The sequence below is a fragment of the Oxyura jamaicensis genome, chromosome 7 (genome assembly GCF_011077185.1).
Source record: "Oxyura jamaicensis isolate SHBP4307 breed ruddy duck chromosome 7, BPBGC_Ojam_1.0, whole genome shotgun sequence".
Classification (NCBI taxonomy): Eukaryota; Metazoa; Chordata; class Aves; order Anseriformes; family Anatidae; genus Oxyura; species Oxyura jamaicensis.
Window position 1 is genome coordinate 24900323 of NC_048899.1, and position 21776 is coordinate 24922098.

The 21776-nt window shown below is 45.5% G+C and overlaps 1 protein-coding gene across 1 annotated transcript in view; it reads right to left on the minus strand.

The window, feature by feature from the left end:
* The window catches only part of PDIA5 (protein disulfide isomerase family A member 5), a 98320-nt gene that overhangs the window by 69747 nt on the left and 6797 nt on the right, over window positions 1-21776 (minus strand). The window contains exons 2-5 of the mRNA XM_035331602.1: window positions 17551-17677; window positions 14443-14530; window positions 1205-1288; window positions 383-428 (exon numbers count right to left, since the gene is read on the minus strand). Coding sequence (XP_035187493.1) covers window positions 383-428; window positions 1205-1288; window positions 14443-14530; window positions 17551-17677 — 345 coding nt within the window. The remainder of the gene's footprint in view (window positions 1-382; window positions 429-1204; window positions 1289-14442; window positions 14531-17550; window positions 17678-21776) is intronic.

The following is a 21776-nucleotide window of genomic DNA, read 5'->3' on the forward strand; positions in this document are numbered from 1 at the left end:
AGGCCACTCAATTGTTTATAAACACAAGACCTAAAAACCTCAGGGAACTCCCTATCAAAATGCAGTATCAACTAATACCTTTAGTAATACTGCCGTCAATAGCATCTGGTAATCAAAACCAGAAGATCGCTATTTGTTATCAGCTTGAACATTAACTCACATGACAGTTTAACATGGGTTCAGTCTTGTTAATAATACACAGCTTTTCTGGATCTGTGCTTGGCAGATGCATACACGCAAAAACCCTTAGGTCATTCTGACAGCTGTTTATGAAGGTTAACCCCATCCCTTTCATGCCTTTAGCATGAAGTACCACCAACACCTGTTTTTAATCCACAGACGTCTCCCCCGTACCTAGCAAAAGAATAATAATCAAGTTTACCTTCAACGTGACAGCTCTGTTATATTCAGTATGAAATGCACCGTCCCTGTTGAACAAGGAGTGGGGAATAGTGTTAACTTACAGTAGCATTGCTGGAAATCCTACAGCTGTTCTCCCTCACTTCTCACTAACTAGAATAACATTATCCTGCCAAAGCCACAGAACTAAGCAGAACTGACACCACAGCAATTTAGGGAGGGGAGGGGTAGGGAAGAGTGAGGAAAGAGGGAGGATGCAAAAACAGAATGTCATGCAAACAGGTCTCTAGTAAATAATTCTTCTCTGATGCTTTAACAAGAAAATTTACTAAGGCATGATCTTTGGAGATGCAGCTGCTTGGTGTCTCTTACATTTACAATACTCCCACTCCTATTATTTTCTGGAGAAAAAAAAAAGAATCTTGCACTCTCACTACACTTGCCTTTCCCCAAGTATATCACAAAGTAGCGTCCCAAGTCGAAAAACAAAAGCACAGAGAGGTAAAGCCACCTTCCCAAGGCACATGCCAGTAGGCAAGTGACAGAGAAAGCAAGAGATCCAAATCTCAGCCGTCAACACTGTGCATTGGGTAGTTTTAGTTCACTGGACATCTCTCCCACAAGTCCAGTTCATGTTTTTAATGTATGCTATTCAACAGCAGAGTAAACTTCTGTTACAACACATGCTTCCAAAATGAAGAAACCATGAGCAATTTCACATATCAGAGGGCACAGGAGAAACAAGAATTCCTCATGCAGCAGCAGAACAGAGCTGCAAGGAGAAAGAATAGTCCTAACAGGGGCATCAACAATTAGGAACTACAAATCCCAGCCCAGCACTCACTTATAATGGAGTAATTCCACTCCTTTCTCCTTTGAATTAGGATCTACTTTCATCTTCTTGCATAATTTTCGGCTTTCAGTGTCACTGCAAAAAACACATATTGGAAGAAAAACGGTTATAAGAAAAATAAATCAAATGCATTCAGTTCTGAAAACTCATTGCACTGCTTCCTCTTCAGTAATTAGTTGCACTTAATGGTTATTTTAGAAGCTGCTCAGCTAAGTTTGTGTGACAAGCATTGTGGAAATCTGCATTAGCCAATTTAATTCTTTGGTTTGCCTGGTCAGGACACAAAGGACTATGTTAAAACCACAATGCCAGGCTCTGACCATCAGAAAAGGAGTCCATTCTAGCATGTCCAAGTACCTCTGAGCTGACCTTCTGTCTGTGGGACTAATACAAAATTCAGGAAATCAACTTTCAAGACTGTTACTGTTAGGGTGGTAGCCAAAGAGCACTGCTTGTGAGAAGATTCAAAGAGAAAAAGCAGGTCAGCTTTTGTATCTGGCAGAAGGTAACTCAGAAAGAAGAAACATCTCCATGGCATCTCCAAGACCAGCTTGGAAGTGGCCAGCCTTAGAAAGGTCTCAGAAAATAAAAATCAATCCAGATTTTGGAGCCCCACGCCCAGCAACCCCATCCACAGTATGTATGAGGGATGTGGCCTCGGCCCATGCCAGGGAAGCAGGTGGTTTTCAAACTGAAAAAGAGTGAAGTGCTTTCAGCTCAAGCCACATTAGGCTGAGTTAAAGAGAAAAGGGCCACGGGAGAAAACTGCACCGTTGGTTAGGTGGGAGGTAAAGGGTCTTTGTGGAATACGCTGTCCTAAATGACACAAATGCAGATGTAAGTCTGCTTCCAGCTGGAGTGAATGTGAAGTGAGGCACAGACCTGGGGAGATGAGTGGAACAGTGGGACTACAAAGAGAAGAGGATGATTCACGCCGATGAAACTAGCCTTTGCATTGACAAACAGCAGGATTAAAAAGCTTGAAAACCTGTTCCCAGCAGAGGACAACTCGTACTTTTTGCACAGATAAATCAATTTAGAAAATGAAAACACTGAAAATCCATCAAGTTTAAACCAATTAGAGATACATTAGAGGCATCGAGATGCAAGGGTCCCACCAAATGAAGTGCTGCTGCCAGCACTGGTGCTAATTCTACCAACGTTCTCCAGCTGCCTTTCTGCAAATGGGAGGAACAACAAACAGTAAGTTTGCAGTGTGCTGAAGATGACAGCACACCTTTGTGGAAGCTTCCCAAACAATTATTTTTAGATGGAAATAAGGAAGGGGATACTATAGACATGTGCATGGGAATCAGAATGTTAGGCTGAAACTGAAAGGAGTACTTTAAGGAACCAGCAAAGCATGTAACCACCTCACCAGTAAGGAGCACTTTTAACCCCCAATTGTAGAAAAGCACATTTCTCTGAAGTGCATTGCTGATTTATGTCTGTTCTGTGTTTTCAGATCATAGCCAAAGCCAGTCACTGCAGCCCCTAAACACCTTCTTTGCTTCTCCAGGAGTTTGGAGATCTGAGCCTGAGCAGACAGCAACTTTCCTATGGTTTGCTGCTGCCTTTTTTTCCCCCCAGACTCCAGTGGAAAACGGAGCTAAAACATGTCATCTGTTCGCTGAATAACACGAACATCCCTCCTTGCAACCAAACCAGGCTGCAAAACAAATAACCTGGATTTGTTGTTCTGCTGAGAAAGCCAGCAACACCACCAAACCTGGGGCCAGAAACATCCTGTCTTCGCTTACCTGCAGTCCTGTGGGCTAAGCCTAGAGGACTCACAGGTCAACAAATCTCGGGAGGAGGCACCAGTTTCAGACCATCCCCCCATCTTGCCCCAGACACAGATCTAGGGGCACAGACCTACGGCACTGCTGGAGTTAAAGGTTTGGCAGTCAGCTTAGGTCAGCCCACGTTAAGGTCAGTTAACACTTGTAAATATCCTTCTAGACACTCCCCAAAGCTTCCAGGATATACAGATATTTGTGGCCACCTCAGCCTTGTCAAGACAAACATTAGGCGGTGGTGAAGGTAAACAACTGCAATGCTGAAAACCTGCCTCTAGCGACAGGGTCTGTGACACCTCAGGAGGTGGTGACAATTGTTCTGGCATAGGCAGAGGACCAAAATCGGTGTCAAGACAAGTCTGTTGCTAGTTCTGCCATCAATTCAGTGCAACTTCAAACCATGTAGAGAAAAAGGGGGAATTTTTCCTTGTTCATCAGTTGAGTAAGCCTTTGGATCTCTAGAAAAGTTCTGCAATGTTAATAGCTGGAAAGGCGACCAAATATGACCACTGCGACATACCCGTAAGCAAGGCACTAGCAACTCCTCCCACTCCAATGCCTACCAACTCCTTTCCCGTTTGCATGAGCTTCTATTAAAAAAGGAAAGATAAGAACAGCTGTTTCACTAGAAGGAACAGACTAAGCCTGCCCTGCTTTCGGGATTGCTCCATTTTTAGAGATCCCTGTAGCTGCTTGAGTGCACATCCATTATCACAGGAAAGCAAGCAGCAGTTTGCTCCAGTATGTCTCTTGCTATTTACTGGGCTGATTCTCTGCACCAGTGCATTGGGAGTTTACTCTGTTTATGCAATCTATCTGCACTGATGCAAGGGATGGAAGAGGAGCAAATTCCCCGAATAGGAAATGTCTAAATATGTATCAGTAATTTTTTTTCAAGCATCAGTGCAGATTTTTGCACATGCCAGACCCACTGATTCAGATGCTATGCTGAAGTTGCTCTGGAAAAGGCAGAAAACAAGATGTGCAGCAACAGCAGAGGTGAACCCATTCTACTTTTCCTTCTTCCTTCATTTACAGCCAGACAAAAATAACCTGCAGAGAGCAGCCCTGCTCTGATATCACTTGGTAATGACCATTATCCTTAATATGAGTAAATATCAACACAGATGCAGCCTGCTCTGAGATTCGTCTCCTTTGGCTGGCAGCCAACAGCCTCTCTCCGAAGATGAGCTTCTCAGCTCCCACATGGGAGAGGGTAATTAGGACTCCGGTTCTTACAATTTAATTATGCCACTTGAAGAGGCAGTGTAAGAGTTTGTTATAACAACTGAAGCCAGGGGACGGGACACTGATGGACAACAAACAAAATGCCCCCAAAATCAGCCCTGTGCCACCCAGGCCAACACATTCCAGATGTTGGCTTGAGGGTGGCTCAGTAATGTGCCCCCAGGAGCCGTCCTTGGCTGCCTCATAACATTTCTGTGCAGAGCAATTCAAACTTAGCAGATCCCTGCTGTGCTACTGCTGAAAGGGACCCCGCTTTGCCTGCGGGCACTCCTAAAGCTTTATCTCTGTAGAAAACCATCCAAAACATCACCTTATCTGCAGTACGGCAAAGGACCCAACCAGCAGCTACGTGGTAATAAGGTCGAACTTTAAGTGGGGCATCAGCATGGCTTCCCTCCTCTCCCACAGGCACCTTCCCCACACTCCCCACTCCTGCAAAACCAAACTGGAGCTTCAAAACACTCCTGGAGAAGCAAAGACACACAGCAGCTTGTACAAAAGGTCTGAGTTGACCTAAGCAAGGAATCTAAATAACAAGACAGCACGCACTGTAGGAACACCTCACCCTCTCCAGGCACATCCCGGACTTCTCTACTGGTCGGCTTTTCTGTCATTTGGGGTTACGGTGGAGCTGGCAGAAAGCCCCAACAGCAGCACTCCCTGCAAACCTCTGAAGTCCCTTGTCAGTGCTAGCTGGCATGAATAATCACTTTGCAGCCATCTGCTACCAGGACGGGAGGAGGGTGAGGGGCTTGCTAAGGAGACCTGACCTCCTTTGGATCACAACCAGCAAAGCCAACATCCAGACGGGACACATTCCCACAGGCACTCATCAACAGCAGAGCAGGATGCTCCGCTGCAGGCTGGGGAGCTGCTGGCTCGTGGCCAGAAGGGTGTAGAAGTGGTGAGAAAACCTGGTGGCAATCCCTGGTGGCAGGAGTTACCCACAGAGAGGCTTTAGCAACAGCCTGGTAAGGTAATTCGGAGAGGGAAAGAACAGAGCAGCTAAGAAAGCTAGACAGGAGGAATACAAAAATTAGTTGGCTGCACTAGGTCCACACAGATTTCTAAAAACAAAACAAGTCTAATCTGGATATATCCTAAAAGACAGTGCCTGGAGGTAGCAGCACAAGATACCAACCTTGGGGCAAATTCAGATATTGTCCTGGCAGGTCATGAAGACAGCAGGGTAAGACCAAACATCTGCAGCACCAGCCTTTCTCACAAGCACAAACACCTTCTCCAGCTCCCTAAATATTGCCTTTATCACGTCCTGCTGACCTCCAGCACCTCAGCAAGATGGGAAAACAACCCCACAACCACTGCGTCCTCTGGGGAGGAAGGGTCTGGAATGACTGTCAGATCCTCATTCAGCAAGTGACATAAATGCCATCAGAAAGTTGCCAACGTAATAGCACCATGTGCATGTGCTGTGCAGCCACGTCACTCAGACAGTGCTGGCGTCTGCAGTGCTTCATGATGCAGATGGGACCAAACCTTCCTTCTCGCCTGTACCCACGGCATTCCCAGGCAGCGGAAAAGTGATTAACAAAAACACTGCGGCAGCACTGATTTAAGTAACAAGGTCAGCTTCTGTGCATGCAACCACACTATCTTGCTCTCCAACCAGCACATTACATAACCACACGAACCACAGCTCTCACGGTCTGTAGAGCAGATAAGATCTGTTTATCTGTACGTCTCTGAACCAAGGCTCAACAACGCATCTACACGATGCTTCAGCAGTCCCTTGCATCAGTTGCACCTGTAGACCCCATCAGGATGGAGGCAGGCTCTGCTGTACAGAAAAGAGACACTGCCACTGTCCCAACAGCGGGAAGAGATGAGACTGAGCAGATCAGGAGGAGGAGCAGGCAGATATATAGCAGGGCTGCCCGTAACACAAGCTGTCCAACACTGGAACAAGCTTTGGAAGGCTCCAGTCAAGGCTGTCACGAGGTTATCGGCGCACTCTATTGTCCTGCTGTTTAATTGCTTTCATTCCCTTACATCGTGGTGAAAAGCAGCATAGAGAGAGCAACTCCAGTTATAATTTCAGGGAAGTGCAGTCTCAGACTACCCCTCAGAACTGAATTATCAAACAGGGTTTCCCGGCCCAATGCACAGCTTTTGCAATGCCCTCTGGCTATCTTCCAGAGGGTACCCTCTCCAGACAACAGGCTGATGAACATCCTGAGAAAGCAGGGAGTTGAGATCCTGCCAAACAACTAATTGAGCTTGTGACCCAAAACAAAAAAAAAAAAGGCAGCAAAAGGGGTGTCAACGCCAGAAATTTCAACAAGCCGCATAAAAATAAAAACTGCATTTGTACTTGCAAGCCTAATCTGAAAGAGGAAGTCATTAGCAGTCAGTTGTAGTTGGATTTGCTCCTACAGGGTTCAGAAATCAAAAAACACAATTCATTAGCCATTGTGCGTTGGCCAGTATGGCATTTTGACTACGCTCCTTCCAATCATCAGTCCTCAGCTCCAATAAGGCCATTCACATCACAGCAGCCTGCATACTCTGCTGACCAAATGAGAACAGACCGACGTGCCCCAAGCCCATCCTCTCAGGCTGGGGGCATCACCTCCGTGTCATCCTCCCTCCTAGTCTGGGGTGGCAGCTGCTACCACCTCTGCTTACTGTATGCCCTGTTTGTAAGGCTCCTCATATTCTCTGACAATCCCAGACCCTTCTGTATCACTCTGAGACAGACCTGAAATAAGAGAGTAAGAAAAAAAAAAATCACTTCTCAAACCATCAGCCTGGCTTGCAAGAGCACTTCTCCAAAGAGCGGTGCTAAGCAGCCAGTGGCCGGTAATGGCTTACATCTACTCGAGCAGAAAACACACACACAGCTCTTGCTGCAGCCGGGCACTTAGATACTACGCTCAGGAGTAGGCTTTAAGAACCTGCAGACAAACAAAATAGGAACAGGACCCAAGAGAGATGGACACAGAAGAAATGAAAAGAGGAAGCTTAAAACGCTGGATTTGTCTCTGAAGAGGAAACAACGCTTTGTCACCGTTCTAGATTCCTTATGGAAATGAACTTACAAAACAAGTAACAAGAGCAGCAGGTTTCCATGGCACAGAACAAATGAGCAGCTGAAACAAGGCGGTAGACGAAAAGCTTGAATCTTTTAAGGGATGGAGAACGTGAAGACCAGAAAGGGAAAACGTGCTGCTGGAAAGAATTAAAGATTAGGATTAGTGGACTGACAGGGCAGTCTCTCTTCTGAATTTAACAATTGATTTTCCCCTCCAGAGCACAGCAGAAAGCCCCTTTGTGACCTACAGGGCAATCTTTGGAGCCTTCTGCTCCAAATGCCCCCCCCCAAACGTGCCAGGAATGCAAACAGAAAAATCCCTGTGCTGTGGAGACCCAGCACCAGCAGGCATCCAATAAAAATGACTGTGCCCATTAGTCAATTAGAGAGACCAAGGATCTATAGAAATGAGATCGAAAAGAAGTCTTTTCCCAAAATTAAAACCCAGGAGATTAATTCTCACTAAAAGCAAGAGTGAGCTAAAGAACAGAAAGAACCCCAAGACAAAAAGGTGACAGGTATCATCAAACAAAACCAATTAAGGTAAAAAATTACACGGCGTAAGCTCCAGCCCTGTAAAAAGTCAGTAATAATGAATGTTACTTTCCATGGAAATATAAATTAGTAAGGGGAACTCAGCAGCACACGTACCTGCACAGAAATAAGGTGCACACCTGCAAAGGAGCTACCAAAGGAACTTCTAGAAACGCAAAGCACTTGCGCTCTATAAAGATGAAGCCTCCCTCTTCAGACACATCCCAGCCATCTCTAACCCTCCTCACCTAGGCGCAGAGGGACACACACTCCTAACCTGGACACAAGCACTAACACTGTACCTTCGAATTCATCCTAAACAAAACCACACGAAGGCAGGAGGTGGATGTCCCACCTCCAGGCTCAAGGAAGCTGCAGCATATCGTACTGTTCCTCTGCCACCTCTTTTATAGCTTCTTGCTGCATGATGAGCCTGGAGAGCACATAGAGGATTTTTGAAATGAAGTAGTAACTGCAGGAAAACTGAGGTAACTTATCATCTCTGAGCTCATTCACTCTTCATTAAAGACTGAAAAATTACAACATTGAAGGTTCACAGTTAATCACTGCCTCGAGGCAAAACACACATCGTGGCACACACACGGGTAGGCTGACACCACGATAGGAACCCAGACTTGTATGTCCAGGCACTGGAGTGGATTTCAGCTAAATGCTCTCTATTTCTGAGTTAGTGCAATTCCCCACACTGAACAGGTTTATTATGTTAGGAACCAAGAGCTTACCTAAGGGAAGGTTTTTGAGGACGGAGCAGCAGTTCCTGCACAGTCACTCTGACTGAAGTAAAAGGGCTTTAAGGCGAATTGGCGTCAACTGCACAGAGGTTACAGAAGAGACGGGAGGAGGAAGGCATTGGAAATCTGTGCTGCAAATGCAGTTTGCCCATATAAATCTCATCCATACAGGGATCACACTGTCAGTACAACTATGCTTGCAAACCATTCCTTATGGATACCTGGTGTACTCTCCCCGGCCTGGCTGCAAACAGACTCCTCTTTGCTGGCACGAAGCATCACTTGCCATCCACCACTGCCCTTCACCTTCATGGCAGCTGAAGGAGAAGGCAGAAATCCGAACACTGCGGACATACTTGGATGGAAGGGGCTACATCAGCGCAAGCATGCTCCTTTCTTCTTTCTTTTTCTCTCCCCATTAGATCTGGTCAATTTTATTTGCAATTTCAAAGCTTTTCATCAGCTTTAAAATTCAGCTACAAGAAGGAAGATGAGTAGACTTACTCTTAAATAAATCCTATTTCTGATCGGCTTTACGGGAGCGAAGGTAGAAACTAAAGAGCAAAAAGACACTTAATGCCATCTGTACCAGCAGCCTTGCTTCTGAAATTTCTCTCTCCTGTCCCAAGGCATGAAATAAATTAATTTACGATTGTGTATGGGTAAAGCCTTACTGTATCAAAGCATTAGGAAGTGAAAAATTTGGGAACAAATATTTCATCTAAAAGGTCTACAAACACAGAAACTGAGGTCACCCCAGAAAAGAACACTACTTACTAGGTTTAGCTCTCTTCTGAGCCAGCAGATGTTTAGGTACATAGCCTCCAAGGGGCCGCTTTACCAGCCAGATGCTGGTGGGATGGGGTGGGATGCTGAGGGAAACACCTCACCCCTATGCTAAGTGTCACAGGATTGCAACACTTTAAAATAGCTTTTGGGGAAAAGGGCTACAGGAATGACACAGAGGACACCAAAGTGGGAAAAGCGGGATTAAAACCGACCAAAAATTAGCCAGACATTTTAGCCATATGGCTCTTCCTCTTCCTAGCAGTCTGATGTGCTAAAGCCAAGCACATGCGCTATGACAGCAGATGGGAACCACACAGCTTTGTTTATGTTTGGGACCTACAGCAAAGGGAACCATGCAAGCTTGAGCAGGGAATATTTACCCAGAGCCAAAGAAATGGGTGCTTCTTTGAAAATACCAGTCTACTCAACTGGGAAAGAGTTATGCTAAAAATCAAACGTGCTCACAAGGAGCGCCACCTGTATGCACTGCGTGCCTGGTCTGCAATTCCCGAGGGCAGCAAGCAGTCACTTTACTCAGGTATTTGATTTTTGGTAAGCAGCCATGCTAGAACAACCAGGAATCCAAGACATGGCTCTCCTCTATTTGAGAAAACACCAGCATCCCTCTGGTTCAGGGCTGCCCCAGCAATAGGCTCACATGTTTCCCCACTTCTGCCTACCACAGGATTTTACAGTAAGAGCAGTTATGTTCTGGACAGAAAGAGCTAATTTCAACCTCTTCTGCTACCTCCCCAAAGCTGCACCTGACCATAATGCATTTTACAGACCTGCCAAACATTTTCCTCTCTTCACCACAGACATTTTACTTTCCTTCCTCTTCCACGTGCTGTTTACACTCTTCCAGATAACTTTAGTCCTTGGCCACCCCACAGCACCTATTATAAAGCCTTCTGAAGAAGAGCAGAGGATAACTTTATACGGATTACTCTTCAAAACCAGACCTCAGGGCATCACAAGACAGGACTGGGTCTTTGTCTGCTTTAGAGACAAGTAACAAAAATTGCCTTTCATTCAAGCATTAAGCTCTTCTCACCGTGCTCCCACACAGCACTGTGTGCCTTTTACTCACCACCATAAGGATTTGCCAGCAAGAGTTTCTGTTTTTACATAAAACTTTTACCTGAGTACATCTACACTCAACCCCACTTTTCATATGGCTCAGAAGATGGGGGTTCAAGGAGATGAGGGACTCTGCAGGGTGCAGAGGCTGCAGAGCACACGGACGGGATCAGCCTGCCCACGCAGCACACACCAGGTCCGTCGCACCCTGACTCACATTTCACTGCAGCTGGATGCGGAGATCACACAGCAGGACAGCACACCTCTTTGCAGGCTTTCAGCTCCCTTATGAATCCCTTCCATTTTCAAAACTTCTATTAGCCTGCTACTAAACAGAATTCAATAAATAACCCGGTCCCCGTCTTGCTTGCACGCCCACCCAACAGCATCTGAACGCGCTAAATGAGCAGTGCCCGTTTGTGCTGCTGTAGCATTTTTCCTTTCAAAGTTCTCCAAACTCTTTATAAACATTGACTAATGAATCAGGCAATATTTATCCAACTGCTTGGAAAACAGATACACCTTTTTCTGTTTTAAATGGCACAAATTAATAGCAATGATTCAGTGGCAGAGCCAAGAACAGAAGCTGGGACTCTCAGCTCTTGTAGGAGGGTGTCTCCCTGAGCATGAGTCCCAAAGCACTTGCTCACAAGACCGATGCATCTCTCTGGGACACTCTAAATTAAATTTATCAATGTGCACCACTGTGCTCTAGCCATGCTACCAGTTAGCCCAAACTCAGCTAGGGAGCAAGCACCAGGTATTACAGGGAAAAAAAATAAACAAATGCAAGGTAGCAGAGAGCTCTGCTTAAACCCACAGCCACAAAAAGCAGCTGGCAGGCAGGAGACTGTATCTTACCAGACATTAACAACTCAATATTCTGTCATCTCACACCTCTGTTCATTCAACATCAAACATCTCAGCAAGGAATTCCTAATTACAACACGGAAAGGCGAGAATAAAACACATTTCTGTCACATCGTTTGTAGGTCTTTTATTCATAATTGAACGAACTTCATGTTTAATTACGTACAGAGCCACACAGGCTATCGCAGCACACAGGAGCAAGAAGTGACCGCTTCAATGCTGCAAGCAGCCCCCACCTGCCTGTGTGAAACGATTCAAAGCGCCCATGCACGAGGCCCTTAGCTGCAAAACCACACACAGAGATGTCCCCACAAGCACTGTGTTCTCCACAGCCTAGCTGCTGAAGGGCACTTCACCCAAGCAAGCCTCCCTGTGCTGGAAGAGAGGTACCTGGCACGTCCTGGTCCTGTATCACAAGCCCTGATGCTCTGGGGACCTCTGCAATCCTGCTGCAGAGCCACAAACCGAGTGGCAGCCTCCTGAGACCACCCAACCTGGAACTGAAAGCTCGAGCCTAACCTCTGTCTCAGACCACAGACCCAACCCAAGCCCAGGATGGGGAGCGTGGTTCCCCCACGAGCAGCAGCTCAGGCAGGCAGCCATGGACCTGCATGCTCCGCACTGCTGGGACGTGGCAATTAATAACCCTTTCCATCAGCGGAGCGATGTGTTTTCTTTCTCCCAAATATGAAGTGAGGAAGGGGAATTATAAGAAATAAAACAAAAAACACCAAACCCACAGCCAATAAAGAGAAGAAAAAGACTGCTGTCACCGCCACAGGGAAGCAGAGACACAAACCACAACTCTGCATGGATGCCAACCTCACCAGAGCTTAGATCTGAAGGCAAAGAAGTGTGCTACAGCAGGGTGTGAAGAGCAAAGCCAAAATTCCCTGCTAAATATCTCTGCCAAACAAGCCATTCCTTGTCAATATTTGTAAAACAAATTGAGCCTGGGCTGTAAATATCCCAGCATCTGCGTGCAGTTTGCTTCGGCAAGACTTGCAAATAAGCCTTGCAGCACGCTTGTGCTGGGCGAATGGCTTGGGCAGCTCTGGCAGGGCTCAGCTGCTCCACGTCCCTCCGAGCAGCCCTTCATGACGAGTGGCAGACAGAACTCCTGCAGCCTCTCTCTTGTTATTGTCAGGGTGATGCAGGCAGCGCTTTGCAAACACCTGTATTAAAAGAAGCTGTAATCAAAGGAAAAAAAAATCTCAAGAAAAAAAAGGTTTAAAAGTCACTAAAAAGCTAAGAGGCTGATTTCAGAATGCTCTAGAGCTGTAACAAGCAAATCAACCAAAAAACTTGGTTCAGGCTCAAGACATTTTTTTTTTTTTTTAATGTGTGTATATGAAGACCTCCTTTGCTACCTGCCAGTCTTCCAGCTCCCCTTGTCTATGGGATGAGTTCAAGGACTGTCAGGACAGCTCTCTGCTAGAGACAGAGACAGAAGAAAAAATTCAGGTTTTATTTTTTAAAAAATCAAGTTTTATTTTACAGCAAAAACACTGCATTTCCCTCCCAATCAAAACCATTTACAAGTTCAGGAGCAGAGACTGAACCACTGAATTAAGTGCCAATACCTACAAGGATTTCAAATGCAAATCCTAAACGCTGAATCTTTCCTTTCCCTACCCAGAACTAAAATAAATCCTGGAGATTTATTGCAAGATATTGGCTATTGCTGAGTTGCATTACAGCAGCATCCTGAAGAGCCAAACAGCCTCCTCGTTCCAGGAGCTGCACACACACACCACCTGCACACACGCACACAGAGCAAGAAGTCCCACAACACAGAGGCAGCCTAAAACACAGGGAAATAAGGGACACAAAGGTAAAGTGACCACTCTGCTGTCACAAATAGGGCTGATTAGAGACTAAGGCCAAGAATCTGGCCCACTACTCTATTCGCTAGCCTTCATTACTGACAACCAAAAGCGCTTTACCAGCGCTTTCATTAGAAAAGGAGACCGGCTTTCAGAGATATGCCACAGCCCCCCGCAACTTTCCCCTCTTCAGGGTGAACACAATTTATTTGCTGGCTCTTCAGCAGGTGGGAACTGGGACAGGCTTCACCGACCTCCAAGGAGCAGCCCTGCTTTCTGCCAGCTGATGACTTGGAGCGCTCCCCGGCAGTTGGGCAGAGCTGAAAACGTCTGTGCACTTGGACCAGCCCAGCGGGACGTGCACAGAAGGCAGGAGCACAAAAGCGCATTCTCTGATTTACCAGTGATTTATTCTGGGACACTACTGGATGGACAGAGATTGGTTTCTAAAACACGATTTTCAGAGATGACAGATCTGAGCACAGCACGCAATTTGTTTGTGCTGCTGAGACCCACCCAAACGCACAGGTAGCCAGCAACCTGCTCCTCTGCAGATCAGGAAAGAGAATTTGCCACCTGCAGGCACAGCCCTCAAGCTGCAGAGGCACTGAGATACACCAACTAAAACCACGGGCAATGTGTTATGGGGCAGAACCACACAGAAGGCTTTCAGATCTGCGCCCCAGAAAGCACACACCTATTCATTTTGTTCCAACCCACGCAGCCAACCACTTACAAAAACAAGTTTCCCCGCCTTCACGTTAAATATTGTCATGGCCCTACAAGCACAGGGGAAGTTCTTTAAGAGAAAACACATTTTAGTGAGAAACAGAAATGGGTGGACACTTCAAAACCAAGCAGCCCTACAGCACACGCAATATTTGCTGTCAGAGCAGAACTGCGCTGCCCTCCAGCTGAGGCGTAACGTGGGATTATTCCTCGCCCTGCTTGTGGGAACGCTGGAGCAGTCAGAGTTTCCACGCTACGTACCCCCCATGAAAGGCGATGCTGCGGAAGGGGTCCCCAGCCTCAGGCTGAAAGCATGCTGTCACAGAAGAAGTGACAACAGCCATGGGGGAAAACCGATCCCCCACCGACGGCCCGAAGGAAGGCAGAGGACAGTAAGATGTGGGCTCCCTGCGGTTATGCACAAACTGCACAGAGCGATGTGGGTTCGGTTACAGGCAAAAAGCTTCTGAGCTAGCAAAAATGCTAAGTCAGCAACAAAAGCCAGAAGGGGAGGGCAGGGGAAAAAAAAGAAAGACAGCATGTCACATACCCACAGTCTATCCAGCTTATAGTACCTCGTCCTTTCACCTCCTGGGCCACGCTGGACAGTAACCTGAGCGAGCTTTCCGCAGCAGCAGCTGGAGGAAAAAAAATAAATCACCAACAGCATTATTACTGCACACAGAAAACCACAGCGGTGCATTCCTTTGTTCTGAAGCACTGGAATAACATCATCTCTAATTTGAAGAAACCAGTAAGAAGGGGATCAGTAAAACCTTCTGTAAACTAGAAGGAATGCAGGCTACAGCTGGACTTGGGTGGCTCCTTCCCTCCACAACCCCCCCTCAAACAGCACACTGGAGCTCAGACCTCTATGCGCTCCCTGACCTACATTTGTGGAGCTGTGCTATGTCCTCTCCTGCAAACCAGCTTCCATCCCCACACTGTCTTTTTCCTGTGGCTGGGCATTAACTGGTTTCTACCACTGTCTGCTAATTAGAGCACCTCATTAAGGACCTTCATCAGCCATAAGGGCAAGTCATTCAGTGTGTCTGCCTGTCTCAATACCGTCCCTGAAATACACACACAATAACGTGCTGCTACTCTCACAGTAACCCTTGGAAACACCCGAACCAACAGTTGTGAGGAGCTCAGAACTATGAGCAGAAAACACCCAGAGAAGACCCTTCCAAAAACTGGCTGCATAATAAACAGTCAACTGAGATTTTTATAATGTCCTGACATGTGATGATTTTGCAAACCATTTCCATTCCAAAACACTCCCATAAATGGTATTAAAAATAAACAGAGAGGAAAAAATGGGACAAGCGCTCAGAAAAGAAAGATAGATTCAAACAAGCATCAGTTCCCCCAAAAGTCTAATAAGAGACTGTTTCCTTCCTCAATAAAACAGAAAAAAATCCTGGAACTACTCTACCTGCTGCTGCTCCACAACCAGTTCACCTAATTGAATTTAAGAATGGCTATATTGGGGCAGATCAAATCTCTACGCAGACCAATAACATGTCTCCAGCAGTGGAGAAAATGAAGACCCATGGTTTGAGCAGACGAGGAGAGCCAGCAAGTAGTAATAGTTCCCCTCAAATAATTCCTAAGCCTCCACAATTTTTATCTCAACAATCTCCTGAGCCAGAAATGGCTGTTTTGTATTCAACAGCCTTTGCTTGGGCCTTATGCCATCAGAGCCTTCAGGCCACTCACGTTAGCTCTTAAGAAACTCTCCTACCCCCAGCGCTGGTAATGCTCAACCAGCGCCTCTCTGCAGCACAGGGATGTAGACAAGCGTGGCAGTGCTTCCTGTGTACTGAGAGCAAAACAGATTGAAGAACTCAATTAAAGAAAGAATGCAAATTAAACAGACCTGTCCCACAAGACTCACTAGCTGTGCAGCCCTGGCAGGACATCCAGCTGGTAGGATGAACTAAACGTCCCCTGTAAACGAGGACATCTCCTGAAACCACTGAATTTTCTGCATGGGATAGGACTACTCAGCGAGTTATACTCAGCTGAGAAGCAAAGCCTTTGTTTCAGCAGTACCAGTTGTTGGCCAACTTCTCATCACAGCTAGGGGATGTATAACTGGGATTAGAAATGCACCTCTATTCTCATCTTTTTTTTTCTTCCCTTGCTTTTTTTCTTTACTGGGTGACAGTTATGCAAGAACTTTCTAAATGTGCAAGGATCGCTGTGTGAGGAAGAAACATTAATCCCACAGCCAGCTCTGCAGGCAGTGCTTTAGATTGCTAATACCAACCAATTAAATAATAAAAACAGAAAAAAAAAATCTCCACAACAGACTTTTAGAACGATGCCCAAAGGACAACATTTATATGATAAGTATCAGAGCCAAAGTGTTCTGGTTGTGCTACTGAAAATGAAAGCAACCACTACTTAAAGTATTAAGCATAAAAAGAAAAGTTTTCCTTTAAAAAGCTGAGTAATACAGATGTCTTTTTTTTTTTAATCTAAAGTGTTCCATTCAAAAATCAAAAAGCACTAGAAACTATTTTCTGATTCACTTTGAACCTGTTACTGCAAAACCATTTGCTCATTCGAGCACTCAAGGTTTCCCATTATAACAAAACAAATATTTTTGTGACAGAAATTTTCATATATGTCATTTTAGCTATCTTAGAATAAGCCTATCTTTACAAAATAAAGTTAATTCTGCACATTTTTGTCTGCAAAGTTCTCTAATATTGGGGGGTAGGTTTGGGTCACCCGATACTGCTCTGATTTGATGAATTCAAAGCAATTCTACCAACGCCATTGCCTCTGAGATAAATCCTCTGCAACAGGTAAGGAAGAGAGTACCCAACCCACCAAGCAAAACATTATCTTGCACCACTTGTCCTGCAGGAAAGTAAAGGAAGCAACACCACCAAAGTAACAATGCATCTGAACAGTATTAAAGAAAGTGAATTTAGTAATGCCTTTTTTTCTCCTGCCAGCCAATGATTTCTATGTCCACAACAGCATTCTGCAGTTGCATATGGAGCTTAAGGTTGCTTCTTCATTTTATGTGCCACAAAAAATGAAAGCACCAAAACAAACAAGTTGACAAATGAGAAAAGGTGCAGAAGGAGCAGATCACAGCAAAAGGAAGAGCAAACACACACGTACAAGCAAGAGTGAACAACTATGAGAGCCTGAGTGAGGAAGAAGACAGCAAAGAAATTTAAGGGGACAGGTGGCATGACGTGAAATGAGCCACTTCTTTCCCTCTTACACAAGCAGCTCATTTTTTATTTTTATATTTTGTTCATTAGAGTTGAAAGACAACTGTGGGACATCCAAAGCTGTCAAAAGCAAGGACGGATTGATTTCAGTACCGTAACTATCATTAAGCCTTTCAGTGTCATGAGGAAATCAAAATTTGCAAACTGCTGCAATAACACACCAGAAAGCTCTGACTGATGGCTTTTATGAGCAGCCATTTTTGGAGACAAAGCCAGAAGGTACACTTTGCCAATGTGACAGGGCAATTAGAAGACCAAATTAAATGCCTCTTCTATCTTGAAACGTCAGGAGTCTCTGCACTAGAGCAAAGGACACAGGTCCTAACATGCACACGGATGTTTGCAAACACTTGGTGGGCTGAGAGAGCTGTGACGTTCAGAAGAACGGGAGAACTTACCAGATTTGGAATACAGAGCGAGTACATTATTTCGTGTCCTGAGAAGCTTCTTAAAATCCTTGTGGTCACTTATTTTTTCAATGAGTGGAGACACCTTCAGTGAATACCCAAACGGCAGCAGGAATGCCTACAGAAAAACAACGTGAGAAACATTAGTAACAGCTTCCACACTGAGAAACAAAGCACAGACTGCTTTTGAAATTGCCTCGACCTGTATCACAATCTGGAGACGTGCTGCCTTAAATAAACTATTAATTTGTCCAGCAAAACAAACAAAAAAAAGCCATACACGTTTTTACTGAAACTGGACCAACACCACCCCTGGCAAGCATTGTGATGTGGAAAGATGAGGTAAACATAATGTCAATAAGTGCGTTTTCGGTTAAGAAGTCATTCCCTTCACAAGTTTGTTCCTTAGTCAGATAATCAAATGAAAATTCCTACGTAAATTTAATATACTGTAACAAGAGATGCAGTGAAATACCACTTCGAAAGCCCTCTTGTTCCTAGATCTCCAAATACTTTGAAAACCCAGCCAAGTATTTCCATGCTCCACAGAAGGCAGAGAGAGCCACGAAGATAAATAACGAACCTAAGCTGACACAGAGCAGACAAATTCTGTTTTCGTTTCCTTTGTCAGAAATTGTGTCCGCATACAGTGCTAACAGCCACCACTAAAAACCCTCTCTCGTCTCAGTTCTGCATCTATGCAAAGAAACCATTTCTTTTGTTGCATTCTTTGATCTATTTAAATCACGACTGCTACAGAGCAGAATTTGTCTTTTACCCTGCCATAAAGTAAAACTAGCAAAATACAACCATAACCTCAGCTGGGGCCTCACTGCTCATTTGTACTGCAATAATCTTCAATAATAATAATAATCTTATCCATCAGGCTACGCTGCCTCCCTTCTGCACAGTAATGAATTCATACTAATGGAATGATTATGGGAAGCTTAGCTGGAGAAATTATCTAGTTTACATTCACCTTACAGTAAAACCTTAACACTTAATTGCTTGGCTAAAAGCTTTAGTTCATTTGCCTAACACACACGAGAGGTTCAACGTTTCCTTAATTACAGGACTAATTTTGATCATGTCTCGTTCCAACCGGGCTGTAAAATTTGCGTCCAGGGTAGATGGGGAGAAGAGCGAGCCTGTTCCCCTCGCATCCCGGGTATTACAGACCGCCACATGCAAAAACAAGGCACTAAGCCAACCCGAGCCAGAAGACGCAGCCCCAGGCTTTACGTTTCATTACAAATTCAGTTATTTGCAAACACCACGTCACTGAGGCACAGAAACAAAATCTGCACCTATGAGCCACGTTTTGCCAGCGCCAGAAGTTTTTTTCACATGCAGGAAGGGTGAGGAGGCACAAGGGAGCAGCGAGCTAGGAGGGCTGTCACCCTCGGGGCAGGCTTGGGATTTGGAAGTCACTAGAAGATGGACCTACAATGTAAAATGCAAAAAGCACGAGAGGCTGCAGAGGCTTAAGGTGAACAAGTCACCCCACTGCACAGGCGAGAGTCCCATGGGCTCCCTGCGAGAAGGGAAAAAGCCATTTGCAGGTACGCTGCTACCTTCAGCGCAAACGTCCTCCATGCTTTATTTCAACTGACAGACGCTCATTCTTCTAAATCCAGATGTCCAGAGCTCAACCTTCCTACTTCAGGGTGATGAATGTGAATCATTTGTGTATTTTGTGAGATAAACGCATGGTGCTGTCAATCACAGTAGACAAATATAGTTGTGCTAAGCGAGGTGAGGCAGCCGTTCACACGCTTCAAAATGATTGCGGTCAGGGGCTTCATAGGAGGGATTAATCTAATGTGGACTTAGGAGCAGATCTCTTTAATCCTAAATATTTTTAAACGCTTTCTCTTCACCCCAACTTTTTGTAGTTATCCAAGTATCCTTAAGTTTTATTTCTATCTTGAGTTACAGAAGGCTAAGCCTAACCTTCACTGAAACCAAGGTTGAACACAGATGGAAGAAGTAAACCCGCAGGCTGTTCCCTCGGTTTAGCAAATCACAGCTAAATAAGGGTAAGTAGTTATGAGCTCACCGCTGAGAAGAAAGAATTGGAGTACAAAAAAGCTACAAAGGCCATTTTCAACCTGACACCAAATGGTATTATACGAACTTTGTGTAAAGCATCTGTACAGTTTTACCAATAGCTTCGAAGCACACGTATTTCATGTCTTTTCCAGATGGAAAGGCTGTTTAGCCAATTTCAGAGATTTTTTTTTCTTATAATGGCAGAGCTATAAACCTTTTGAAAAATTGGATTCTGGAAACAGTGACAGCTTTAACTACTGCTTTGTCTGCGTTGCCACTAACAGAGAACTCGCTGCGCTGGTGGAACTGCAGGCAGTTCAAGAGAGAAGCACATCGCATTGCAAATATCCTCCGTTACTTTGCCCAATCTCTCCCTAGGTATCAACGCACGTTATTCATTTTGCTGCAGTTTAACTACAGCACCCTCCTCTGATGCTCTAGTTTAGAGTAAAACCCACTGTGCATCAGCCCTGCAGAATAAACTATTATCTCCCTTTTAATTAAGATTAATGTTGCAGCCTTTCCTGGGGATAAAAACCAGAGCTGAAGGCATCCAGTTGGGCAGAAATGCCCTGACTGCACATCTACAGCAGCGGCAGCAATATGGGAGGTTATCAGCTGTGCTGAAAAGTTCACCGCCTTCCAACAAGCATTTGCATTGCGCAGTGTTTGCAAACTGATAAGAATTAAGTAGTTCTATGCTCTCCAGCTTTCTCCAGCTGAAATGAAGAAAAGCCCTGTCCGGGAATAAGTAAGAGGCCAGTTTCCCATCAAACCTCCCAAAGAACCTTTGCTGGCAGCTCACAGAGACAAGCAGATATTTTCAGCGGGTGCCAGTCCCAGCCACAGGGCTGAGGTGCCCTGCCACAAAGCCGAGGCTGTGATGCCCGTATCAGCAGCTACACCAGCGGGGCTGCAGCAGCCTGAAATGAAGAGGGTGGGGAAACCACCTCATGGGAGCAGTTCCACACTCCTTGTGAAAGTCAGCATCACACTTGTGCACAGCCCACAGGCAAAGCGGCAGCGAAGACGAGGCTGATTTGCATGTTCTGCGCCGTACGACTGTAATTGTCAGACATGACTCAGGTAGATTTACTCCAGACTTTCTGCCGGAGTCTGCAGGAGAGCTCATCAGCCAGCCGGAGCGAGCACGCTGCTTTTTGTTTCGATCCAGGGCACAAAAGGAGAATGAGCTCCTATTAAAGAAAGGAGAGGTCAAGAAAGGTGACGGTCCCTCCTGGGCAGAAGGCTCCTCTCGCATGCAGCAGGAAGTGCTACACTCACACATATGGAACTCTATAAATAAGAAGCTAGCGAAAGTCTTGTCACTTGAGCATCCTGAAGATTTAAAATCTAGTCACAACCACCACTGAGAAGCTAAGGAAGACTCTAAATGCTTCAACTGAGAGACTCCTCAAGAAGCTGCCTATCCCGGTCCCCATTAAAGCCAGAAGACATTAGGACCAACACATGTAGCATCGGCACCATCCCTCCCCGGGGACAGTTATGTTGAGAAGAAATTGAGGTAAAAACAGGAGAAGGTTTATTTTATTTCACATTGTGTTCACACAGTGCCTAGCAGAATGGGTCCTCATCCACGGCTGGCTCTGAGCACTGTCCCCAGTGCAACAGTCACCCAATATCCTTGGATGCAGGAGATTTCTTTAAGGCTTTCAGAAAAATTATAGCTTTCAAAGAAAGGCATACACAAGGCAGGCTGTAAAATCCAAATCTGGTACCACTTCTGGTCTGCATATTTTCCCCAGCTCAAGATCTGAATCAGAATACATTTTCACAGAATTTTGTACTGCACAGGTCACACAGCACGCACGTGGTCATAGTGCCCAATCCAAGCTGCATCGCAGATTCTCAGTAAGACAGGGGGGAACCAAACCCCTCAGGACAGCCAGTTCAAAACCGCTGAGATACCACTATTTGAATACAAGGCACAAAGCCACACATGCTCTAGCTCCGCCTCTGCTCTTCAAATCAAAGCCTGTATTTAAATATTTAATCTTACCAGCTAGGTGGAAGAAGCCTGAGCAGTCAGAGGTGTGATTTCCCTTCTCTTCGCCCACTCTCCTTGCAGAGCTGCTGAGCATCCATGAGCATCGAAGAGCAGCGCCACGCTCCACAGCCCCGCTCTGAGCTGCTACCCGAGACCC